Here is a 27992-nt window from a genome sequence, read left to right as displayed (position 1 = left end):
TATAAAAGGTTATTTGAGATGTTTTAAATAAGTGTACTTTTTAACTTTTTATGAAATATGAGTTAGATATGGATTGAATTGAAGTGATGTGATAGGAAGGTAATGTGACTTAAATAAGATGATGATAGTGATTTCTTGACTTTTTTAAGAGATGACAAACAAGACCTTAGTCAAAATAAAACATTCACTCATTCCACCATGCACTTCATCCAAAAAATTAGAGGTAAATGAGATACAAAACGCAACCATGCTATGCTACGGCATACTTCAATGAGGTGATTTGGAATTGATTGTGGAAAATATACACAGCGTATACAAGAGCTGGCTGAGCTCATCTCCTTTCTCTTCCCTATCTCTAAACTGTTCTTCCACCTTGATAAAAAAAAAAAAAACAAAATAAAACAAAACAAAACAAATATTACTTGGGATTTCCATCACCGCGTTTTAAGACCCATGCAGAGCCTTGGGATATACACAGTTCAGTTAAGACCTGCAAAATCAAAAGAGAAATATCTCAGATATGATTTAGTATATCTTTCTTTGCACGCTCTAGCACTTGATGCGGAACTGTGTTTTTAAAAAATGAAAACACAATCAAACATGTCATAAAATAATATAATGAATAGTAGAACTAACAGCACTGCTATTGACCAATACCATCAAAACCCAGTAACTTTCTCGAAAAGATATTACCCTCGAAAAATAGAATCAAGTAAATCCGCACTGCATTTTTATAATCATCAAGTCGTCTCACCCCTTTTAATTTTCTGAAGAGTAGCTGCTCTGCCGCCAAACATTTTGGACAATTTTATGAATGGTAGCTCACACTGGTTTCACTTCATTTCAAAGTTCTACCATTATTGCCATTACCTTGGGATGTTAATTCAGAGCAACAGTACATTTGGATATATACACAGATTGTTATTATTGTTATATTATTTTTTTTTATCCTTTGAAATACAGTTTATTACCTAGCCCTAGGGTGATGGAGACTAAGCAGGCTCATGGGAAGAGCAATTCTGGGAAGTATGGTGGTAAGTCACCTGAGATGGGCTGGGCAACAGCAGGAGAGAGAAAGAAAGATGGAGGTCTGGGGTGGAGAAGATGGCTATCTTGCATGTGTAATATTAATACGAGGGTCACGCCATAAAAGCCAGCACAGCTGGTCACATGTCCAAGTGGAAACAAGTCCCTTGACCATCTTAACGAACCCTCAATTTTAGCCACCACAACATAAAAGCCCAGTGATCCTAACAGCAGGCCATGTGATCTCTCAACCACTCCACGAACATTCCTAGACTGCTCATGACCTAGGCTAGCATGGTTGAACCAGGTACATGTGGGATCCAATTATATGTAGAAGGTGATCCAATGACGTCGTGGCTGAGCCACATGGCAAGTGGGACCATGTACCTCCACACCCCCCAAACACTACATTCCTGATGCTACCAAGCTATATAAACCAAACAAAGCCTTATGTCCCAAGCAAGTGGAGTCGGCTACATGAATTTTTTCCCATCATTATGCTCTGTCAATGGCTCTATATTCATTTAAATTAAATAAATCCACTTTTTTTATTTTTTTTATTACCGCATCCCATGTCAATTTAGATATTCCCCTCCCTCTATAACATTTCCATTTATAGTGATCATATTACTTTTCCTTACTGCTACATCTGTAGTATTCATTGTACATGACCAAACCATCTTAATCTGTTTTTTCTCAACTTATTTTCAATTAACTCATATCATTTCACAATTATATTTATTTCTAATTCTATTTAACTCAATCTTACCACAATCCCATCTAAGCATTTTTATCTCAGCTACACTAATTTTATGAATGCTACGAAGCCAATATATATTACATATATTGGACAACAGAAAACTTCATTAAGCTAAAGTTATGTACATGTTCAATAATCTTCCATGCATTTAAAAGTTCAACTAATTTTTATGGTTATCCCACAAGAAATGTCATGTATCAAGGGATTCACAAGTCAGTTGAAAAGGATGGATATCAGTTGTAACCCATGATTTCAAATTAAATAAAGTCCAATCATATGCAGTCGAACTTCATTAATACGCGCAATGATCCAAGTTACTTGTATACAGGTTCAACACGAAAACAGCAACAAAACTACACTGACTAGAATTTGTGCTGACCTTTTGATATTCATTGGGAGTAATATCCCTATTAAGTTGCATCTTTGCAGCTTCAACAATAGAAGCCTTTTTAAGCTTTGCATTAGGTCCTTCAGCAATAAGAAGATCAATGACAACCTTCCTGTAAAAGAGAAATATACATATTAATTCAAGGATCAAGCACATTATTTGACGGAGCAAGGTATGTATTGGAATAACCTCAAAGGATCATATTGGGGGTGGTCTGAGGATGACTTTGAAACGTAGACGCCATGGATATTAGTAGCAACTTGACCAATGATTTCCAGCAGCTCTTCTTGAGGAGTATCAAATCCCTTAGCTGCAGCTATTGCGTCTTTAGGTACCCCCTTCGGACGAGTGGACTCAGAAAGTGCCATTTCCCGCAAACGTTGGCAAATCTGTTGAAAGCTGCCAAAAGGCATAATCCAATGTCATGCACAGCACAGAAATCACCAAATATACATACATTAGGATAGTCATTCCTTTTGTTTGGTGAAGTGGTTCTACTTCTATGAACTTGAAGTGCATAATTTTTCCCATGTATTAAATACCCTATCGGATCCTCTATTTTCAAATCAATTAAGATGGCCACTGAATAGCAGTAGATGGAGGTTGATGGCACAACTTACATTTTGTTTGGAGCTAGCTAGGTCTGCTTAGTTTAGCTAGTTTGCCAAGGAACACACAGCTAAATCACAAGCACATACAATTAGAAATTAGGCAGTGAAAGTGAGAATTGAATCGAGGCACAAAACAGGGCATCTTATAAAGCAATTGATGGCATTACATTAGGCAAATGTTGCCACAAACACTGGCAAACATGCTATACAATAGGGCACAACAGGTGCTACAAGGATCTAGGTAGGAGAAGCAGATTGACTAAAATATGATTTATAGTGCCTAATATTTATCTTGTTAGAATTTACCATAAACCTACCACCACTACCACCTCACCTACTCCACTAAACCTAACCCACTACACCACTACCACCTCCACTTCACCTACTCTCCACCTATTCCCAAACACACTCCTATATAATAGGAATCCTTGTAATTGTAATAGATACACAACACATCAATATATCAATCAATAATACATATATTTTTACATGGTATCAGAGCAAGGTTAACAACTTAGTAATTCCACTTCACCGGCGGGCGGCAGCCTCGCCTTAGCCGCCCGCCGAACCTCTACACATACCTTGAATTTTTTCACTAACAAGGCCCGCCATGTTGCTATACAATCATCACCTTAAGATCAGCTGTGATTCATGATCCGACGGTCCAATTTTGTCTGGGACATTTCGTCGAACACCACACTTGCAGACTCCTCATCACTTGGTCGCAAGAACATGCTACTCCTATCCTGCCTCCTCATGTCACTTGCTGGCCTCTCCACAGTGTTCTCCACCAACATCTGGATCTACTCAGCCCTGAGATTTGTTAGCAGCTTTGGCCGTTCCACCATTGGAACCTGCTCTCTGGTTCGGCGTGAGCTGCGACCCCACCACACGCCGAGTCGCCGACATCAACCTCCACGGCAAGTCGGTCTACGACAAGGCGATCCTCATACTCAAGTGCTTCGCGGCCGGAGTAATTCTCTCTACATCGATCGTCCACCCCCGTTCTATTAAACCAACCATTACCTAGAGGGGTATTTTGATCCTCTTCATCGTCGGGGTCAGGCCATTCTGGTTCATCATCATCATTCTCATCATCAACTACTTCACCAATATCTTTTCTTGTTGCACCAATCACTTTACCAAGCTTTCTAGGACCTGATTCCATTTTCTCCTTGGCCTCTGTATTTTCACAGATGCAAGCTGCTGGGTTCTCGTGAAACTCACCCCTGCCTGGCCTCACCTCCTTTGGTCATCAAGTGGCGAATTGGAAGGTTTTTTTTTTTTTAATTGGTAATGGAGAAGTGGGGAGTGTGAGATAATGATGCTGTCCCTGCCTTGGACAGTGGGCTACATGTTAAAACCCATCTTTCCTTTTACACCCCACTCACCGACTCCCTCACATTTTCGCTTTTTTTTTATTTTCTTTTCTCTTTCTCTTTCTTTTCCCATTAAAAAAAAAAAAAAAAAAAAACACCAACACAATTTACAAATTTGCACAACAAACCATATTTTATTCATCTCAGGGAATCAACCCCGATCACATTTCTACAACAACACAAAAAAAAAAAAAAAAAAAAAAAAAAATACACAAACACCCACAGTGGGATTTTTTCTCTACTCTGCTGCAGGTCTCTTCTTCTTGCCTCCGTCCTGGACGGCCCTTGCCGGTGTTGCCTCCGGATTTCCCACGCCACCGAGCACATTTACTCCCTGCTCCTCCACTGCAGCATATGGCGGCCCTCCAAATCGGAACATAACGGTGGCCTTCCGCTTCAGCTCCTTATTTTCTGCTTTCAGCACACTTATCTCTGCTCGCGCATCCTTATACATGCGTTGGAGCAAAGCCAGTTGGGAGTTTAAATGCTGCACCTCATTTGCCCTACTCTGCAGCCGGTTCGACAAGTTTGTAACCGCAGTCATGGTTTCCACACATGACTTCAAAGTATACTGATTGGCCTCCACATCTGACTGCACTGCCATTCTTTGCTCCACCGACCGCATCGGAAAGTTCAACGGAGCAAACTCCGGGGCGCTTGGTTGAGATTCCAGTGCCACCGCACCAGTTCTCTCTCTTGTTGACTCGTTGAGGTCGGGAAAGAGGGTGAGCAGTCCACGGGAAGACGAGGACGAGGCCATTTTCTGAGCAACAGCGTGTTACAGACTATCTCTCTCAGCAAAACGAAGAGTTTTTTTTTCAGAGGTTTTTTCTCAGTTTCTTGTCTCAGCCTCTGCCTTGGCCTCAGCCTCCGTCTTGGTTAAATAGCCGAGGCAGCCACGCGTATCGCGCGCCACTTGCCGCCAGACGACAAACGGGCACGCCAACCAAGGCACTCACGTGCCTCGCCATCATGTCCGGCACACCTTTTGATGAATTGGGTACGCCTTTTTATGTCACGCCTTTTGAAAAATTGGGCACACCTTTTGAGGGTGCGACTTTTTAAGGGTCCGACAAGACTCTGTAAACTGTCCCGACATAGATTCCGGTTAGTTTCTACAAGGGTCCGACAAGACTCTGTAAACTGTCCCGACATTGATTCCGGTTAGTTTCTACAAGGGTCCGACAAGACTCTGTAAACTGTCCCGACATTGATTCCGGTTAGCTCCTTCACGGGTCCGACAAGACTTTGTAAACTGTCTCGACATTGATTCCGGTTAGTTTCTACAAGGGTCCAGCAAGACTCCGTAAACTGTCACAACATTGTCTGCTACAACGGTCCGACATGACCCCATAAACTGTCTTCTACATGTTAGAATTTACCTCACCTACTCCACTAAACCTAACCCACTACACCACTACCACCTCACCTACTCCACTAAACCTAACCCACTACACCACTACCACCATCCACTACACCTACATCTATATAAGGAACCATTTGTAATATACAGAAGATCAACAATCAAATATCAATCAATAATACATGAATTTTAACATGGTATCAGAGCAGGTTTAGAACCTAGGATTTTTCGCTTCACCGGCGGACGGCAACCTCACCTTAGCCGTCCGCCGGACCTCTACCTATTCCGCTTATTTTCTACACATACCTTCCCATCACTGCCCAAATCCTCTCTGTTTCTTCTTCTCTTCATCGTTTCACTTGTTGCTTCCAATCGGCGGCCTCTCTCTCTGCCCGGAACAGTGAAGACTGAAATTTCTTTCTCAAGTCTGCTTGAACTTGCTGCAGACAATGATGTTGAGGGGTTCAAGCAATCAATTTTGCGTATTGCTTCTGCAATTAATGAAATGGGACTCTGGTATGGTCGTCAGAGAGCATCAAAACAGATAGCACTCGAGAATCGCACCCCGTTAATGGTTGCTGCCATGTATGGCAGTGTTGATGTTGTAAAACTAATACTCTCTTTATCCGAGGCAGATGTAAATCTTTCCTACAATGAGTCATCATCGGCTACAGTCCTCGATCTCACAAGCTTCCAGCTACACGATCTCGACTCAGTCGAGCTTCCACCGAGTCTGACCGAGTTGGACCTCACCGCCAATCGACTCTCCACCTTGGACCTCCGGATGATGCTTCTTGCACAAAATTCCACCCACCCACTCTGTCCGCTTTCTTCGTCGACCAGATCTGCATCTTCGATGGCCAATCCCATTACGTTGTCGCCCTCTCGAATAATCTCATCTTTGCATAGACTCACAGATCCAACTCAGATCCGACCAGATTTCCGTCGTCGGCTGTGATGATACGCTGCAGATCTGCTACTGTTTTCATCGCCACCGTCAAGGGACCGTAATCTTGTGGTGAGGTGAGAGTCTACCATTATATAATTATATAAAGAGATAAAGTGAAGTGAGAGTTTTTGGTCTTCCAGCACATTCATATATTCTTATTATTATTATTATTATTTTTTTAAAAAAAACAAAAAAAAATAAAAAAAACCATATATATATATATACTAAACCCATTGCCCCACATGGGCATGCCTTCCACCGCCCACTTTATTTTTTTTAATCAAATTTTATTTTATTCTAAACCTTCATTGATGCTCTCAGACATCATGTTGTTTCCCACTTTTTATTTTTTATTTTTTTTTATATATATATATATATCTCTTCTTTTTTTTTTCTTAACAAAAAAAAAATATATATATATATATATCAAACAATTTACAAATTTGCACAACACCCATATTTTATTCATCTCCGGGATCCACCCCGATCATAATTTTACACAAAAAAAAAAAAAAAAACAAAAAAAAAAAAAAAAAAAACAACAACAACAACAGCTTTGTTTTCTTTTCTGCAGCCGGCCACCAACCGACCTCACTTCTTCGCCTATTCCGCCGGTCTCTTCTTTTTGCCTCCGTCCTGGGCGGCCCTTGCCGGTGTTGCCTCCGTGTTTCCCACTCCACTGGGCATGATCCCTACTCCCTGCTCCTCCACTGCAGCATATGGCGGCCCTCCAAATCGGAACATCACGGTGGCCTTCCGCTTCAGCTCCTTGTTTTCTGCCTTTAGCACACTGATCTCTGCTCGCGCATCCTTATACATGCGTTGGAGCAGAGCCAGCTGGGCATTTACATGCTGCACCTCATTTGTCCTGCTCTGCAGCCGGTTCGACAAGTTTGTGACCGCCGTCATGGTTTCCACACATGACTTCAGAGTATACTGATTGGCCTCAATATCAGTTTGCACCGCCATTCTTTGCTCCACCGACCGCATCGGAAAGTTCAACGGAGCAAACTCCGGGGCGCTTGGTTGAGTTTCCAGTGCCACCGCACCAGTTCTCTCTCTCGTTGACTCGTTGAGGTCGGGAAAGAGGGTGAGCAGCCCGCGGGAAGACGATGAAGCCATTTTCTAGGCAACAGAGTGTTACACAGTATCTCTCTCAGAAATCTCTCTCAGAAAACAGAGTGTTACAGAATCTCTCTCAGAAATCTCTCTCAGAATATCTCTCGCAGGTTTTTTTGCCTCAGCCTCAGCCTCCGTCTTATAGCCGAGGCAGCCACGCGCATCGCGCGCCTCTTACCACCAGCCGACAACACGGGCGCGCAAGCCAAGGCGCCCACGTGCCTCGCCATCATGTCCGGCACACCTTTTGATGAATTGGGCACGCCTTTTGATGGCACGCCTTTTGACAAAATTGGGCACACCTTTTGAGGGTGCACCTTTCAATAACGGTCCGACATGACCCCATAAACTGTCCCGACATTGATTCCGGTTAGCTCCTTCATGGGTCTGACAAGACTCTGTAAACTGTCCCGACATAGATTCCGGTTAGTTTCTACAAGGGTCCGACAAGACTCTGTAAACTGTCCCGACATTAATTTCGGTTAGTTTCTACAAGGGTCCGACACGACTCTGTAAACTGTCCCGACATTGATTCCGGTTAGCTCCTTCAAGGGTCCGACAAGACTCAGTAAACTGTCCCGACATTGATTCCGGTTAGCTCCTTTATGGGTCCGACATGACTCTGTAAACTGTCCCGACATTGATTCCGGTTAGTTTCTACAAGGGTCCAGCAAGACTCCGTAAACTGTCACAACAACTGTCACAACATTGTCTGCTACAACGGTCCGACATGACCCCATAAACTGTCTTCTACAACGGTCCGACATGACCCCATAAACTGTCTTCTACACCGTTATGACACCCCCATACAGTGTTCTCTACAACGTTCTGACACCACCATACAGTGTCTTCACCATCGGTCTGACACGACCATACAGTGTCTCCTATCCTCTTTTATTTTTATGTATTTTATTATTTTGTTCCTCTCTTCAAACTCAAGTTGGCTAGTTTCTATCCTCCTTGAGTTTGCGGGGGGCTGTTAGAATTTACCTCACCTACTCCACTAAACCTAACCCACTACACCACTACCACCTCACCTACTCCACTAAACCTAACCCACTACACCACTACCACCATCCACTACACCTACATCTATATAAGGAACCATTTGTAATATACAGAAGATCAACAATCAAATATCAATCAATAATACATGAATTTTAACACTACATCGGTCTGACACCACCATCCAGTGTCCTCTACCACGTTATGGCACCACCTTTCAGTGTCTTCACCAACGGTCTGACACAACCATACAGTGTCTCCTATCCTTTTTTATTTTTATGTATTTTCTTGTTTTGTTCCTCTCTTCAAACTCAAGTTGGTTAGTTTCTATCCTCCTTGAGTTTGCGGGGGGCTGTTAGAATTTACCATAAACCTACCACCACTACCACCTCACCTACTCCACTAAACCTAACCCACTACACCACTACCACCTCCACTTCACCTACTCTCCACCTACTCCCAAACACACTCCTATATAATAGGAATCCTTGTAATTGTAATAGATACACAACACATCAATATATCAATCAATAATACATATATTTTTACATATCTACATTAGTATTTCAACAAAACCAAACTAATAGGGCTGTGTCAGCTGGACTGAACTCTATCCCAGCCTGATCTATTTGCATGTTTAGACAAAAAATTTCATTTTTCATCAGGGGTTTGGTTGAAACTAATAAACTCAAATTAAATTCATCCTGGGCTTACAATGTTTCAAATATTTATACATATGTGACATAACATATAGACAAACATATGTAGTGTGTATCTTACATTCAACCCTTATTCAACTTTTTAATCAAAAAAAAAAAAAAAAAAATACTCAGCTATTAGATCTATCATCGTTGACATGGAAACAAAATCCCATCAAAATAAAATAGGGTTTGCATTCTATTTCAATTTTTTTTTTTTTTTTTTTTTTGTTGGGCACTTCGGAAATGACATTCTATTTCATAAATCCATGTGTGATGAGATATACATGTTTACATGTTGTATAGCATGGATCGGCATAACTTTTTGTTTGGATGAGTGGTGATGTTTTTTTTTTAATTTTTGTTCTTTGGTTTTTGTCAAGGATCAAGATCTCATTCATCTATGTCATTTTTTTTAAAATAAAAAAGTAACTGAGACACTGATTTTATCATTGAAAGATTATTTTTTTACGATCAGATATTTAAGTGCATTTTTTCCCAAAAGCAAAACAATAATAAGATCAGAAAAAAAAATTTCCCCTGCGAATGCAAATACAAGAAAATTTGAATGCCTGTGTTCTCTGAAAACTCAATAAGCCCTAATGAATTATTTATAAATAAATAAATAAAAATTGGCAATTGAAGCTTATCAATTTAAACTCGGGATAGGCCGGGCTGGGCTAGGCAGCCAGGCATTGAGGTTGGGTCTGTGTAGACACTCAAACAACTTGGATGGCCTGGACAGGCCCCCAGCCAGATCAAAACCACCTGAGTTGCAGCCTACAAATCATTATTGCCATTACCACCTTACAAAACTCACCACCACACCCTGTGATCACTGTCAGCACAACTCTACTACTATTCAGCCACCCACTACGATGACACCAGACCCATCCACAGTATACCAAACTGCCAACACTCACTATCACCTCTATTACATTGGCACCTACTGCCTAACTGCAATCAATATTGATGCATGGCCTACATTGCCACACTCATTGCCCACTTATTTGCTTGCCATACCACTGCCTTTGCCTAGAAAAAAGTAAAACGAAAAGAAGAATGGGAGACATGGTTCTGCATTCACCAGTGTTGAGGAAGTCCTCACTGACAGTTTCCCGCAATTAAGTGTTGATATCAAAGTAATGAGATGGTCAAATATGAAGACAAACATCAACTGAAGACAAGAAGTAAGTAATTGAAATCTATGTTTTAAAAATAAGAAACAATGAAAGCTAATAATCTCACCTGCAAACCTTGTGTGTTTGGAAAAGCTTCTGTAAAGCCTTCGGTAGAGCTTCTCGAGTTTCAATTGACATGGGAGTTCTAGAAACTGCTCCATTTGAAGATCTTGCTGTAACTTTACTAGGATTTTTTGATGTTCCAGGCCTATTAGCCATATCAGGCTTTGCAGAATTCTTCAAACCAATCGGACCCTTCCTGCTTCCAAAAATACTTTCAGTTATCGATTTCTCCACACGTCCCCAAGCTTGTTCTTGCTCTTTAACAATATTTGGATGAAGTTTCATAAACGATGTGTCTGGCAGCTCTTTAAACTTCCAGTCTTTTAAGGATGGTCTCTCAATGGCCAAAACATTCAACACACCTTTTATAGCTTTACCAAGAGAGCGCGCAACATTTATTTGTTCATAGCTGATTGCAGGATTCTTACTAAACAAAAGAAGAATGTAATCTCTAGCTAGACCTTCAACTCCATGATTTCCTTCAAAGAGTGCAGTTTTAGGAACCCAAAGTCCTTGTACAAGATGTGCGAGTTTCTGGAGGACTCCTAGAACATCTTCAATGGAATCAGTAGGAGCTAGGTGCTTGATAGTGTCGAAGCGGTTTGCTGGAGGGCCCTTATTACAAAAAGTTTTAAAAACAATTAATTGCAAAACAAGTAAGAATAAAATATTGCAGTAGTTACTTTAGTCAATAGCCTAATATGGATATCAAAATAATAAGCAAGAGGTGCACCCTTTAGAAACTACAGTTCTCTCACAATTCAATGAATAAAAGGTTGATAATTAAATGTAAGTATAAACATATCGAAGAACATGGAGCCATAAAACCAGCAAGCTTTAGACATGCTTGATTCGCAGTGGTGAAAATCTTCAAATAAGACCATATAATTTTGTGTCTCAAGTGAGATATTGCAGCATGTAGAAATTTAATGTATAAAGAGAAATGATTGTATTATTGATTGTTATATTGATGATTACAATGATTCCTATATATAGAAGAGTAGGTGGTAGTAGGTGGTAGATGGAGTAGGTAAAGTGGAGGTGGTAGTGGTGTAGTGGGTTAGGTTTAGTGGAGTACGTGAGGTGGTAGTGGTGTAGTGGGTTAGGTTTAGTGGGTGAAGTAGGTGATAGGTTTTAACAGCCCCCCGCAAACTCAAGGGGGATAGGAACTAACCAACTTGAGTTTGGAGAGAGTAACAAAACAAGAAAAATAAGCTGACAAATAAAATTAAAAATGGGATAGGAGACACTGTATGGTCGTGTCAGACCATTGGTGAAGACACTGGATGGTGGTGTCATAACGTTGTAGAGGACACTGTATGGGGGTGTCATAACGTTGTAGAGGACACTGGATGGCGGTGTCAGACCGATGTAGAAGACAGTTTATGGGGTCATGTCGGACCGTTGTAGCAGACAATGTTGTGACAGTTGTTGTGACAGTTTACGGAGTCTTGCTGGACCCTTGTAGAAACTAACCGGAATCAATGTCGGGACAGTTTACAGAGTCTTGTCGGACCCATGTAGAAACTAACCGGAATCAATGTCGGGACAGTTTACAGAGTCTTGTCGGACCCATGAAAGAGCTAACCGGAATCAATGTTGGGACAGTTTACAGAGCCTTGTCGGACCCTTGTAGAAACACTGTGTGGTCGTGTCAGACCGATGTAGAAGACAGTTTATGGGGTCATGTCGGACCGGTATAGCAGAGGTTGTGGTGATGCACAGTGCGCCATGAGCGACTTATACATGATACTGTGTATAACCCCCCCTCAAACTCAAATAGGTGTGAAGATAAAAACCTATTTGAGGTTGAAAAGGGATTGATAAAGCGGACCGGTGTAGAAGACACGGTATGAGTGTGTATATAGGCTGCCCAAAAGATATACATGGATGTAGATATCGAGCCCTCAAAAGTCGTGCCCTCAAAAGGTGTGCCCAATCTGTCAAAAGGCGTGCCATCAAAAGGCGTGCCCAATCCATAAAAAGACGTGCCATCAAAAGGCGTGCCAAGTTGTCGGCGAGCGCCGAGCGGCGCATGATGCGCGTGTCTGCCTCTTCGTCAAGGTCTTTATAAATCGAAGCGGAGGCTGAGGCTGAGGCAGTAAACCCGCTAAAAAACTCTGAAAAACTCTTCGTTGTGCTGAGAGAGAGTGTCTGTAACACTCTGTTGCCCAGAAAAATGGCTTCGTCTTCCCGCGGTCTGCTCACTCTCTTTCCCGACCTCAACGAGTCAACAAGAGAGATAACTGGTGCGGTGGCACTGGAACCTCAACCAAGCGCCCCGGAGTTTGCTCCGTTGAACTTTCCTATGCGGTCTGTGGAGCAAAGAATGGCAGTGCAGTCGGATGTGGAGGCCAATCAGTATACATTGAAGTCATGTGTGGAAACCATGACTGCGGTTACAAATTTGTCGAACCGGCTGCAGAGTAGGACAAATGAGGTGCAGCAGTTAAACGCCCAACTGGCTCTGCTCCAACGCATGTATAAGGATGCGCGAGCAGAGATAAGTGTGCTAAAAGCGGAAAACAAGGAGCTGAAGCGGAAGGCCACCGTGATGTTTCGATTTGGAGGTCCGCCATATGCTGCAGTGAAGGAGCAGGGAGTAGTGATCGTGCCCAGTGGAGTGGGAAACACAGAAGCAGCACCGTCAAGGGCCGTCCAGGACGGAGGCAAGAAGAAAAGACCGGCGGCATAGTAGAGAAAAAATCCCGCCTGGGGATGGGTGTTTGTGTTTTTTTTTTTTTTTTTTTTTTTGGGTGTAAAATTGTGATCGGGGTTAATCCCCGTTATGAAAAAAATGACAAGTTTGTGGAATGTTGGTGGTGTTATTTTGTGTTGTGGTTTGGTTTAAGAATAAAATAAAATAAAACAATAGATAAAGAAAATAGATAAAAATATTTGTGGATGGAAAAAGAAAGATAGAAAAAATAAAATAAAATAAAATAAAATAAAATAAAATAAAAGTAGGGATAGAGGAAATATATTAAAATAAAAGAAAAGTGTGAAATAACGTGGGTGGAAGCACATGGTTTTGGTTTTATGGTTGTGGATTCTGAGTGTGTGCATAATAATAATAAAAGGAATGAGTGGAGAGAGGGTTGTATGTGTAAAGAAAAGAAGGGTGGTGTTTGGAATATTCCCTTTTGAGGCACACCAAGCCCGAGCCCCTTTTTTTTTTTTTTTTTTTTTTGTCAGAAACCACTCTATTATTTCCACCATCCACATCAATCTTGTTGCCTATAACAACAAATGGGAAATTTCTGGATCCGAAGGGCTTGCCTGAATAAGGAACTCTTCCCTCCAATTGTTTAGATTATCAAATGACTTCTTCATCACATTTACATCATATACAAGAACACAGCAATCAGCACCGCGGTAGAAAGCGACACCTATCTTCCTGGCCAGCTGTATCCCAGATCTGTAAAGGGAAGAGCCTATCTTCAAACGGCACTTCCTTGGTCAAAAAAAAAATCAGCTCCGATGGTCGCCTTGTACTGATTGCTAAACTTCCTGTTCACATATTGATTCATCAAAAGAGGTCTTTCCCACCCCGCTGTCGCCGACCTCGGAGGTGAGGTGGCGGCAAAGGAGGCGCCAGGTGGGGCCGTCGATGGGGCCGTACTTAGCTCGGCGGCCTCGGAGGATGGGTCTGGTTTTGTTTTTTTTTTTTTTTTTTTTTTTTTTTTTTTTTTTTTGTGGTGTTGGTTGATGGCTTCTTCCCTCGAACAGCAGCAGCGGCCATGGCAGTTTTGAAGAGATTTGCTTGCATGTGATGGAGAGAGAGAGAGAGCCCGAGAGCAGATGCATGTGTGTATGCGTGTGATCTCTTCATTTCCGAACCAGTTCATGCCAGAGAGAGAGAGACCAGGTGCAGAGAGAGAGAGAGATATCAAGCATCTCTTGTGTATATGAGCTGGTCTGTGGTCTGTGTGGAGGATGGGTCTGGAAAAGCTTGGTCTTCGTTGGCAGCCATTGTAAAAGCAGAGAAGAGCTTAATTATGGAAGAAGGTATGTGTAGAAAAACAAGCAGACTAGGTTGAGGCCCGGCGGGCGGCTAAGGTGAGGTTGCCGCCCGCCGGGGAAGTGAAAATACTAGATTTTAAACCCGCTCTGATACCATGTAGAAATTTAATGTATAAAGAGAAATGATTGTATTATTGATTGTTATATTGATGATTACAATGATTCCTATATATAGAAGAGTAGGTGGTAGTAGGTGGTAGATGGAGTAGGTAAAGTGAAGGTGGTAGTGGTGTAGTGGGTTAGGTTTAGTGGAGTAGGTGAGGTGGTAGTGGTGTAGTGGGTTAGGTTTAGTGGGTGAAGTAGGTGATAGGTTTTAACACAGCAGTTAACAAAATAAGAGTATCTGACTGGCACACCATTAAGGATTAAAAATATGTGGAATATCTAAAGGCCAATGTTTCTGGATAATAGAATACTAAGGATTGAACATGTCGAATATCTAAGCAAAAGAACGCAATTTTGACACAAATAAAGTGCACTTAATTATTTTATGTAAATATTTAGAGAATTGGAAATAATGGTTCATACTGATGACAAAATTGGATAAACACTGAGATAATGCACAATCTTGGCCAAAATGACAAAAAAATAACCAACAATTAAATATAAACATAATGACAATGAAAATTTTCAAGCCTAAATTCAAAATACTGACAAATTAGTACCTCTAGACGATCTAAAATGACTGTAAAAATAAGGATAAAAACCTTGAAGAAACATCATCCTCAGAATCCTCATCATACATTTCATACAACTACAAAATAAACATTTCCAAATTTTGCAAATCCTTAAGCCACTACGAATTTTTTAACCTTTATCTAGGAGTATTTGTCCTTCTAACCAGCTCCCCAAGTCTCCAAGTGATTACTACCTTCACAAAATAGGGTGCACTAGCATAAATCCAATCCAGTGTTACCAGAAAATGATAATACCTTAGCGATTTATGTTTTGGAACACACGTTCCAAAATATGATATACTTTCATTCCAAAACGCTGAATTTAGAGAGCCAAAGTGATTCCAAAATTTTATCTTTATTTTCTTAAAGTTTTCTTTGGGATAAAAAAAATCTAGTATAAATGAATTAAAATGTAAGGAGAATGGAGTTTTGGTAAAACAAAATATAAAAAATGGGCTATAATACTCCTAGAAATGTGTTTAAGGGAAATTGTTCTAACAATAAGAGGCACCTTTCTAATACTGTAATTTATACAAGACTACCTACCCCTATCATACCACATTTTAGAGCATGTGGCATATCATGTTCTAGTTCCCATTCCTCGAACCAAAACAATCCACGTTCCAAGTAACAATGTAAGAAAGACACAAACTCAGGAATCAGCTTTGACATAATAATGTAACTACAAATGAACACCAGCACGTGTCAATTACATGCAAGCACAACCAAAATTGATAAATAGTGTGTTCATTAGCAATTATCCAACAGTGAATAGAATTTAAAACACTAAACATTATGGTACATGGAATGGGAACAGAAGCATGGTATGAAACATTTACAAGATTTTGCCCATGAGGTAGATTTAAGTAAATGTCAAATTGTCAATAATGGAAATCAGAAGACACTTTTTTTTTTGGTTGTCTTTTTCCTTTATTAATTGTTAGTTGGCTTAATAGAGATAATTACTTTGACTAAAATAAGTTCACTAGTTACCCCTCTTTCTCACTCTACAAAATAACCCTAGCTTTCTCTCCATATATACAAATCTCCACCTCTTTTTCACTCTAAGAAAATAATCCTCTCTATTGATCCAAATTTCTATATATATGCAAAAAGTCTATTTGGATTCAATTTCTCCCTTTAAAAATACTTCCCTGGGATGGTTTGTTTCGTTTGTTACCTGGTGTACGAAGGTATCATACACTATTGAGTATGCGGCTAAAATCCTCACAAAACCATGTGAACAAACGGGGCACGTGATCATTTACTAGAAGTGGTGCTACACAGACTGCACGTGCATAAATTAATTTATCTACATCAATTACATAAATAGTGAATTTTACAACTTTACCCTTACAGGCAAGACAAACATAATTGCAATTTGTCACCATCATAAAATGCATATTTACAATCTTGACTACAAACCTCACGAAGCCATGTCTTAAAACGTTCTTCCAGTGGCAATGAAAGCAAAAACCTGAAACACCAGCCAACCATTCACAACTTTAAAAATCTAAATCTGAAAACAGGTATGTGGAATGTTACAGCTCTGCCCAATAAGCAATGAAAAAAAAATCATGAGATAAACGTACAAAGAATTAATTTCTATATTAAAAAATAAATGCTGTTGTCGACATATTTATTTTTTAGCAGGGAGTTTAAGAATGCAAAATTCAGAATGGCTCAATCAAATATGCTTATAATTTCAATAATAACACATTACTTCTATTCCACATCCCATTCATGCAGCGGGGTGACCTATAATATGGGCCAGACAGATAAAGTTGAAGCAGAATGATTACCAAATTAAAAATAATTCAGACTTCCAGATGAGCAATAATGATTTGTTTGGATCTCCGGAAAAATAGAACACTGATAAAAAAATTTAGTTACATTTACTCTTCACAATCAGTAGTCTTTGCCCATACAAGGGAAACCCAATTAACTCGAAATTTCAGAGACACACAATCAGTAATCTTTGCCCATACAAGGGAAACCCAATTAACTCGAAATTTCAGAGCCACAAAAGAGTCCTGATTACAAGGATTTTTAAGTGCATAAAATTTCAAATGTCAAGACACCTGGAGATTTAAGAGAAACAAAATTACGCAACAGTATGAGCATACCTTTTGGGAGGACCTTTGGGTTTGATGTTGCCATTAAATGCACCAGGACACAAGGAGCTAACATAATCGTACCTTCAGATTGAAATAACAATAAAATGGATTAAAAGGTAATACAACTACCATGCACATTATTCTACCATAAAGTCAAACCACTCGAGAACATTTCCTAAATGCATACGGGCTCATTGAAAAGTGTATAGGAGAGCCTTCATCTACTGCCATTTTTTCCAGATATCTGACAGAGAAATCACTCTTTGAAGGATGGTACTTGAGTGCAACCCAACCCTGAAAAGAAAAAAAAAATGCAAAAAGAAATTCAATAAACAAGAGCAGTGATAGTGATGATGAAGATCATTCGTTTTACCTCTCCAAGATCATTATTATGTTCGTTTGAAGTTGCTGGTAGCTTGTTCTGCACAAAAAAAGATATATCTCATAGTTGGAACTGGTGGCTTTATAGAGAACAACCAAGGAATGGATATGGATCAAATTAAATAAACTCAAATATTCAACACCCCAAAATACCATGACATGCACTCAATGTTGTCACCACTAATCACTCTTATCATTATGTTAGTCAACAAACAAAAGAAATGGAAGATAGAGGGTGGAAACCGATTCTGTGTAAGCATGGTGGTAAGGGAGGTAGAAACTCAGATCTGGGTAATGAGATCCATACGATCTTTGTGGATAATCTACCAGAATCTATGGATCCAAAAGGGTTGTATCACATATTCACCAACTATGGTATAGTGAAGGATGTGTTCATCCCTAACAAAAGGAGAAAGTTGACTAGATCAAGATTTGGGTTTGTCCGCTACGCTTGTCCAGTAGCAGCGAATATGGCGGTCCAAAAAGCTCATGGCATCTGGTGTGATAACAGAGCTCTGAAAGTGAAGATAGCAGATTTTGTTCAAGGAAAGGAGGATAACCAGAAATCAGTAACCACATCAGTTGGAAGAAGGGCTATTGCCATAACCAGCAGAGCTCCGAATATGTTACAAAGGAGAAAGTCTTATGCTCAAATATTGAGTGGTCCAGGGCTGGCTTCAAATTCAAACATCAGTATACAAGCTTACGAGGAGGGTAATGGATGGTTGTATGACAGTGTGATTATTCGATTGAAATCTCAAATTCTTGCGGCGGAGTTCAAAGAGGAATTGAAGAACAGAGGCATGGGTAATGTTTACATTAGAGATGGAGGGGGATGAGATATTGTGCTAACGTTTGAATCAGAGGTTACCATGAAAGAGAAGCTCAAATCAATGGAGGGGTGGATTCAGTCATGGAGCGAATCAGTCAAGGTATGGCAGCAGGGGATGATTCTTGATCAAGAAAGATCTGTATGGTTTACTTGTTATGGTGTTCTCCTGAATCTCTGGAGTAGCAAAACGTTTAGTAGCATTGGAAGGGCATGGGGGGAAGTTATAGGCATTGATGAGGGCAGATCCAGAATGACGTCTTTTCACAGTGGGAAGGTGAGAATTGCTACTAAGTGTATGGAGTCCACAAACACAACAATTATTCTGCGATGCAAGGGGATCGACTTCCCAGTCAAGGTTTGTGAAGAACAAGTGGTGATTTCAGAGGTGACATACAAGCAATGCAAATGTTATAGTGAACAGCCCCAAACGGAAAATTCAAATTCAAATGGTGACGAACAGGATCAAGAGCAGAGATCTGTTGTGGGGAGCAAGAAGGGTGAAGATGAAACTGATGTGGAGGGCCACGTTGGTGGTGTGCTGGACAACACAGGTGCTGTGGAGGCAAGGGGGCCGAGGGTAGGATATGATGACCATACAGCCACTGATGGACAACTGAGGGAGCTAAGTATGTCTAGGGTTGAGGAGACTATCATGTCGATAGGTCAGGTGGGCTGCTTGCACAAGCAACCTGGAGGTGGCGATGAAGCATGCGGGTTTCAGTCAGTCAAATCAGGGCCAACTCTTATTCAGATTCAAAATGAAGGTAACCAGATTATAGAAGATGATGCTCTTACAGGTTTTATGAAGAGTCTTAGTGGGCCAGAAAAAGATGTACTTGGGCTTAATATAGAGGTGTTATTAAGTAAGGCCCATGTCTTACAGTGTGGTAACATTCTGGGCCATAGATCTTCTGAGTTAATTGATCCAAAGGATCAGCCAACAGAGGAGGATGAAGTCCAAACTAGTAAGGGAAAGGTAACCCATGACAGTGTGGATAAGGAGCCCCACGGAGTAGCAACATGTTACACGGCAGTGGTAGATCAAACAAGGAAAAATACCACAAAAGAGAAAGGTAAAGGGATGGTGAAATATCAGAGGAAGAAAAAAGAAAACATAAAAATAAGGGTTGGATCAGTGATGAACTTCAAGAAAGGGGCTATATTCAGGTCGCCAGCTGCAGCTATTTCTTTGTCCATGGCAAGCAAATCGGGTTCTGGTTAGTTGCTCCTTAATGATGCAGAAGCGTCTCTGAAGATAGGGAAGTTGCTTGGGCTGAAATGTAAAGGTAAGGTTGAGGAAGTACTTAGTAAATTGATGGAACTGGAAGTTAAGGATAAGGAGGTGCTGGGTAAAAAGGGCAGCAAGGCAGAATAATCTGTACCTGCTGTGGAGTTTTTGGTGCGTAAATTTGTTTTAAGGAAGCTCTTATCTTGGAACGTTAGAGGGTTAGGCAAGTCCATTAAAAGGAGAAAGATCAAAAAACTTCTATTTAAAAGGAAGGTGGATGTGGCACTGTTTCAGGAAACAAAGAGACCTGCTATAACTGAGGAATTTGTCAGATCTTGTTGGCCTGGGGACCAAATGGCTTATATGGCTGTGGACTCACAGGGTGCAGCTGGTGGACTACTATGTGTCCACAAGTGTTTCAACTTCTGGACTGCTGCTGTAACAGGTATTTTATCATTTTGTCTGGCACTCTTTTTACAAGTCTAGCTTGTGTTATTGTGAATGTTTATGGCCCAACTGATGGTGCTAATAGGAAGGGATTATGGGAAACTTTGAAGAATTTAAAGAGAAGTTTTATCAACCCTTGGTGCTTAGGGGGTGATTTTAATGAGGTTAGGAAATTATCTGAGAGGGTGGGTTGTTCCCAAAAGTGTGGTGGTATGAAGGATTTTAACGAGCTAATCGATAACTTGGAAGTGTGTGACTTACCAATGTTGGGGAGAAAGTTCACTTGGTGTAACTCTCAAAATGGTGCTAAATGGAGTAGGCTGGACAGATTTTTACTCAGCCCAGATTGGTTGCAAAAATTTAACTTCAAACTGTGGGGATTACCAAGAAGGCTCTCGGATCATTGTCCTATTTTAATGATGGAAGATAAAAGAGATTGGGGTCCAAAGCCATTTAGGTTTCTAAATGACTGGTGTCTTCATCCGAATTTTAAGATTTTTGTGCAAAAAATTTGGGCTGAATCTCATGTAAATGGTTGGGCTGGATTCAAATGTTTAAGGAAACTGAGATTACTTAAAGAAGCATTGAAAAGATGGAACCTTGAAGTGTTTGGCAAGGTGGACTTTAAACTCAAGCAACTAGAGGAGGAGATACATGTCCTGGATTTGGTAGCTGAACAAAGATTACTCACTGATGCAGAGAGATCTACACTTAGGGAGTTAAAAGGTGAAGCATGGAACTTGAGTAAAATGGTTGAATGGTTATGGTTGCAAAAGTCTAGAGCTAATTGGTCATTAAAAGGAGATAGAAATACCAAATTTTTCCATGTCATGGCCTCCACGAGACGGAATAGGAATGCACTGTGCTCAATTGAGATTAATAGGGCCTTGACTGAAGATCCTAAGGAAATAAGAACCGAAGTGTTCAATCACTTTCAGAGGCAGTTTTCAGAATCATGGTTTAATAGGCCAAGTTTATATGGTCCATTTAAGTCTATCGGGGATGAAGAGGCGCGTGTTGCTTTGGAAGCTGAGTTCACAGAATCTGAAGTTGTGGCAGCTCTTAAGAATTGTGATGGGAATAAGGCCCCTGACCCTGATGGTTTTAACATTATGATGCTCCAGAAGTGTTGGGAAATAATTAAAGGGGATGTGATGCAGTTCATGAGTGAGTTCCATACCAACTCAAAGTTGGTCCTCGGTATTAATAGCTCCTTTGTAGCCTTGCTTCCAAGGAATGAAAATCCTTCTTGTCTTAGTGATTTTAGGCCTATTAGTCTTATTGGATCATTGTACAAAGTGCTTTCCAAAGTTTTATCCAATAGACTCAAAGTTGTTTTACCTAAGATCATTAGTGAGTCTCAATCAGCTTTTATAGGGGGTAGAAGTATTCTTGATGGTATCCTGGTTGCTAAGGAGATTGTTGATGATTGGAAGAAAAAGCATAAGAAAGGTCTTATTTTAAAGCTCGATTTCGAGAAAGCATATGATTTAATAAATTGGGAGTTCCTCTTCTCCATGTCATCAAACTTTGGATTTGGTTCAAAATGGATCAAATGGATGAAGGAATGTGTCTCAACTGCCAAAATCTCTATTCTGGTGAATGGATCACCTACAACTGAGTTTAGTCCTCAAAAAGGACTTAGACAAGGTGATCCCTTATCCCCTTTTCTCTTTAACATTGTAGCTGAGGGTCTTAATATTATGATACATAGAGCTGTCCAGGCGGGATTGATTAAGGGTGCATCAGTTGGTTCAAATGATTTTACTATTACTCACCTACAATTTGCTGATGACACAATCTTGTTCTGTGAGGCAAAAAGGGAGGAGGTGCTTAATATCAAAAGAATATTGACATGTTTTGAAATCTTGTTGAAGATAAACTATCACAAGAGTGTAGTGTGTGGTGTTGGAATTAATGATGAACTTACCAAAGATTTTGCTGCCATACTGAACTGCTTGCATCATAGGCTATCTTTGAAGTATTTAGGGATGCCATTGGGGGCTAATCCAAGGAGGAGAAGGTCTTTGATAATTTCAAGTCAAAACTTGCTTCCTGGAAGCGTAGGCTTCTTTCCTTCGCTGGTCGGTTGACGGTGTGGAGGGACATTTTGAGGGATGCTATTAAGTGCCCAGAGTTGCTGGAGTTATTTAAGGCCAACTCAAAGATTAATATTGGGGATGGGAGGCTCATAAGTTTTTGGCTGGATCTGTGGGTTGGTAATGACTGTTTAAAGAATTTATTTCCTAGATTATTCTCTGTGTCTATGCATAAAGGTATATCAATGGCAGTGACTAAGAGCAAGAGCAATGGAAATGAGGAGTGGGATTTGGTTTTCAGAAGAGCATTGTTTCAATGGGAGCTTGAAGAGTTGAGGAGGATGAAGGAGTTGCTACAAACTGCTCCAGAGCTCAGGAATGGTGTGTTAGATGGGTTGTATTGGGCTGCAGACAAGTCTGGTACCTTTACCGTTTCGTCTACCTACAAGTGGAGTGAGTTACCATCTACTATGCCTGCAAAAGTGGTGGATCTCATCTGGAAGAATGCTGCACCTCCGGAAGTGCAATTTTTTGCTTGGCTAGTGTGGAAAGGGAGGATGAAGACTTCTACTTATTTGCAAAGAATTGGAGTCCTAAGTGCCAACTCTGATGTTAACTGTGTATTTTGCAGGAATGAAAGGGAAATTGTATCTCATGTGCTACTGTGTTGTACGTTTAGTTGGAGAGTTTGGTCTAATATTATTGGATGGTGGGGTGTATCTTGGGTGCAGCCGGGGTCAGTGGTGGGTCTTATTCAATGGTGGACTGGGTTTAGATGCAACAACAGATTGAAGGTAATCTAGAGGATAATCCCACTGGCAGTGCTTTGGTCTTTATGGAAGCAGAGGAATGAAATCATTTTTATCGAGTCGAAGTTGGATTTCGAAAAGTTGTGTGATCTAATCAAAACACGGATTGCATTGTGGTTCGGAGCCTATAGTCCTTCCTTTTGCTTTTCGGTTGATGATTTGGTGTTTAATTTGTAAAATGTGAAATTCTGCATCATGCACTGAGGGTGTTAACCTGTGTACTACTGTTTTTGGTTGTTGTTCTGTTCTGGTGCATCTGATTTAGAGGGTGTTCTGTTCTGATGTGTTGATCTGTAGTGCCTGTTCTGTTTTGCTGATGTGCTCCAAGCACCAAGTTTTGCTCATGGCTGTGTGCTGATGTGTCTGATCTGTTTGATCTGTTTTGCTGCTGTGTTGGTTTAAACAATCTTGGTGCTTGGATTGGATGAAGGGCTGCTGTAGTTCAAGGCAATGTGTTTAGCATGATTGTTGGGTTGTTTAAATTCATGGCAGTACAGTTCAAGGTTAATCTTCTCTGCCTGTTCTGTTTTCGTGCTTGGAAGGGCTGCTGTTCTGCTTTGGTGCTTGGACGGGCTGTTGTAGGGCCTCATTTGTTTTGGTGCTTAAAGGAGTGCTGTAGTGCTTGATCTGTTTTGGTGCTGTAGTGCCTAATCTTTCTGGTTTTTCTGGTTCTTTTTTGCTCTGTTTGCTTAGCTCGTTGGTTTCTCACCAACTAGGAGGTTGGAGCTTGTTCTAGCTCCAAGCTCCTCTTCATTGATGTAATTTTTCATTTATTTCATCAATAAAGTCTTTTTTTTGCCAATCAAAAAAACTAATTACTCTATCATTATTTGTTAAAGAATAAAGATATCTAAATGACAAATGGAACTGTAAATTAAAGAAAACAAAGCTGAATAAGATGACTTCAGTAGCATGATATATCAGATAAAAAATTACCTGTTTCTTTGATGGTCCTGCAGATTTTTCATCCTGCAGATCTTCTGACTTAATAGTAACATCTGCGTTGCTTGTACCACTGTTCTTCTTTTTAGAGCCACCAGACTTGAGATGTTCCATTGAAGGTCGCAGCTGCACAACTGCACGAATGGGATTGATGTGCAACTGCAAGATGGAAAAGAAAATGATGTCTTAAACAAATATAAATATTATACAAACTATATTTATTTGCAACTACTATGCAAGCTTTGTTACAAAAACATATCAAAACTTGACAATCCCACACTATAAACCATAATTTTTTTATTAAGTTGTATTATAACCCATAGTTCTCTGGTCAAAACCCTGCCTACTACCACCTCATGGACATTCCTGATCTGTTCTAAAGCATAACTTGACATTTTTATCGCTCACTATAATGCTGGAGTTTATATGTCCTGTATTCCAACAGCTCGCCACAAAAACGTCAAACAAAAATTCTAAATGATGCCCATAGAATGGCCAAGGGGTGGGCCTTATTAAAAACATGCAAATTAAGTTATCCCTGAAACATGGGATGTAAACTTGAAAAATCCCAGTAGAAATCTACGGAAAGCCACTTTAGCACTTATACAAATTTGATGTAAATATTATCTAGGAAACTCCACCATATACATTTTGAAATAGTTTGACAATTTCAAAACCCCACATGGAAGTTTTGCAGACCATGATTTTGCATTACTTCAGCATGCATATTTTCTCTTCCACATTGAAAATGCCAATCTGAATGCACCTTTAATTGCTTAATTTGGCATCATCTGACTGAGAAAATGAGCAGCAAATCTTACCTATTACAAAGATTAGAGGTTCCTCGCATGAAATGACGGCATTACTTGCCATTTTTTGTCAACAAAGTTCACAATTTAACAGAACAAGATTTGGAAGCATATCAAGCAACCCATTGACAAAACAAACTAATTGGCTGTGGAACCTTCATGAAAATATAAGCAGCATGGCTAGCAAGATATACCTGCTTGGCCTAAAACAGAAATTTCAATAGAATGCTAGCAGCACTACGAATAACTAGTTCAAGTAAATCCAATGAAATTTTAATGGATAATAATGGGTTATTAAACATGACAAAGTTGGAAATCAAAGAAGTATCAATGCGATTAAAATGTATACCTTATTGCCCATTAGCACCCCAACAGCATAGCCAGTTGCACATGTTGGCCTCATTGAAGACGACAAAGTCTAAAAGTAATCAAGAATGAAAAGGTTATACAATATTATCTAACCTTCGTGGAGCAAAATAAGTTGCAAGCACAAGGATCAAAATATGAGCTGATGCAATACGCTGGGAAGTTAAGATTACCAAACAATGCAAGTGGCACATAACTAGAGATTTCCTTTAAATCACAGATCTGGCACCTCTATATAGCATCAAAATTATGTACTAGTGACGAACTGATGCAATTTCCGTCACATAAAGAGGGCAAAAAAAAAAAAAAACATGAACAACACAGGAAAAAGCAGTAAAAAAAAACCAACAACAACAACAACAATAATAAAACTGGTAAGTTAAGATTACCAAACAATGCAAGTGGCACATAACTAGAGATATCCTTTGAAAAAAAGATATGACCCCTCTACATAGCATCGAAATTATACTCCATAAAACAGCACCAAAAATATTGAAAAAAATCATTTGAGTGAGATTCAAGCCAAATACCATGCATGTAAAAATAAATTTATGTACTTGTTATGTATTATGCACTTAACCCATGCAATTTTGAACTTCACGATACTCCTGGTCTAACCAGAAAAGCACCCACATTAATTGCACAGAAAAATAAAGACATGAAGGAACCCAGTGACATGTATACCTCTATCGATTGATAACAAAATTTCGTTGTCAGTCCCTCTACCAATCACCAATTACTTCCCATTTAAAGGTATTAATGTATTGTATTGAAGCTAAATACCATTTTTTACATAGTAGTTGAAAGAAACTAGACCTTTAAGGTTTGTTATAACCACACTAGTTCTAACACCAAACAACATTCAGCATATATGTGAGACAAATTCAAACTACTCAACAACACCTGTAGGGATAAGGTACTGCAAATATTGGATACATTAAGATTCAAGAAATATGCAGTTGCTTAAGAACGCATGCTAACTACACCCTAGACAAGGCAAGATGTCAAAAATGACGATGCCTGGTTCCAATTGGAATGGCTAAGTCTTCAATTAGTTGTTGAGATCCAAGTGAATCAAGTTTCGTGTGTATATCTAAAATGCATTAAGCTTTTGGTTTGTTTATTTTTTATTTTTTTCAATTGCTCTTATCTACTTTGCCTTATTTTCATGCATTTGAAAACCTTTAGGTAATGTGTGATTCATTGGAATGAAACGGAATGAAATGATCATTCCATCAAAATGTTTATTCCCATGTTTGGTTGACTAAAAAAATTATGATAAAGTGCATTACAAATGGAATCATCATTCATCATTTCAACGGAATGGTCAGCCTAAGGAAGGAATGATCATTCTATTCCATTCCATTCAATTCCAACTTATTCCAGTGAGCCAGATAGAGCATTAGCCTCTATTTGGTGCTAATTGGAAAGAGTGGGGGAAAGAAAAAGAAAATTAAAGGGGGGATGGAATTCCTTTGTGTTTTCCATCCAAATTCAATAAATATAAAATTAAAAATCTAATTGGAAATCCTAAAAACAAGAATAAAAATATAAAAAAAAAAAGGAAAAATAATTTCCAAACAAATTCTCCCATTTTTTTCATCATCTATTTTTTATCCTCCATATCTTTCATGGCAAACAAACAAATGAAAAATAATTTAAATCCAGGAACAAAAAGAAAATACAGAACAATAGATTTATTATTCCCAATAAAAAACAAAAAAAACAAAAAGTGAAAGTGGACATCTTAAGAGCAAATTTCAAAGTGTTCTACACAAAACAATCTAAATAGCTCAACAACTTAGCATAGTGAGGTAAGCAAAGACAAATTGAATTGCATAAATTGGAATGACCTGCTTTGTCATCCTCACTCTGGGATCTGCATCAGTGTCATAATTCTTGGAATCAACATCAATTGACAAATCGACCTCAACCTCCGTACTCGTAGGTTTGACCCTAACCTGCGACACAAAGCAAAATCCAAGCTAACTCTCTTAAATTTCCGGCTTCCCATTATCATTTAGCCTTATCTTATCTTAACGTAGTCATCGAGTTCCATCCCGTAAAATTAAACAACATAAAATCATCATCATCATAGTGAATGCAAAGAGAAGGAAACAAACAATGCACACCTCTTCACAACGATCATCCAATTCGTATGGACGCCAACACGGCCTAAGTGGATATTGCATAACGTAAAGCTGAAGAAATAGAACAAAAGTCACCACCAATACATAGAACACGTATACAAACATAAATTAAATACATATCGAATTGCCTTAGTGTTGGAATCGATTTGAGGAGTGAAGAAAACGTCAATTTCGCGAACAACTCTATCTCTGCCATCGTCGTCTTCTTCCATTGGATCGTCCTTGACTTCGCCGCATTCTGGCTTGGCTTCGAAGTCCATTTTGACGGCACCGTCGGCGTATTCAGTCTTGGCGGTGGTGGAATCAAATGGTGGTGGTGGATGGGAGTCGAGTTCCTCCTTCTTCTTGAGAGGAATGGAATCGAAGTCTTGGGGATGTTGGTCTGGTGATGAGAGTGGTTCGGACTTCAATTTGAGTTTCGGCTGGGGTTTGAGTTTGGAGTTCTTGGGGGCGAATCTGGTGGTTCGGGACGGAACCTGGCTCGGACCGTCTAGGTCGTCCAGGTCCATGTCCGCCATCTCTCTCTCTCTCTGTAGAGTCGGCCGACTGACGAGTAGCTTTGTTCTTCCTCTCGCTGTGCTCTCTTTGGCGAGTTCGGTTTTTCTGATGAGAGAGAGGGGTGTAACATAT

The 27992-nt window shown here is 39.9% G+C and overlaps 1 protein-coding gene and 1 long non-coding RNA gene across 2 annotated transcripts; one reads left to right on the top strand and one right to left on the bottom strand.

Moving 5' to 3' along the window:
* Positions 1 to 263: 263 nt before the first annotated feature.
* Positions 264 to 27992, bottom strand: LOC114321096 (SIN-like family protein). The gene is made up of 13 exons (XM_082896989.1): positions 27491 to 27992; positions 27345 to 27413; positions 27066 to 27173; positions 25196 to 25264; positions 24032 to 24196; positions 17733 to 17780; positions 17547 to 17653; positions 17369 to 17440; positions 16668 to 16719; positions 10547 to 11157; positions 2364 to 2573; positions 2166 to 2286; positions 264 to 490 (listed from the first exon to the last, which is right to left on the bottom strand). Exons 1-13 carry the CDS (start codon positions 27878 to 27880, stop codon positions 419 to 421), a joined length of 2094 nt encoding a protein of 697 aa, XP_082753115.1. The 5' UTR covers positions 27881 to 27992; the 3' UTR covers positions 264 to 418.
* On the top strand, positions 11320 to 15025 carry LOC145803674 (uncharacterized). The gene is made up of 2 exons (XR_014345546.1): positions 11320 to 11460; positions 14891 to 15025. It is a non-coding gene; the product is annotated as an uncharacterized LOC145803674 (long non-coding RNA).

Source organism: Camellia sinensis, chromosome 1, assembly GCF_055761805.1.
Source record: "Camellia sinensis isolate YWXY chromosome 1, ASM5576180v1, whole genome shotgun sequence".
Classification (NCBI taxonomy): Eukaryota; Viridiplantae; Streptophyta; class Magnoliopsida; order Ericales; family Theaceae; genus Camellia; species Camellia sinensis.
This window is presented reverse-complemented; position numbering and strand designations above follow the sequence as displayed.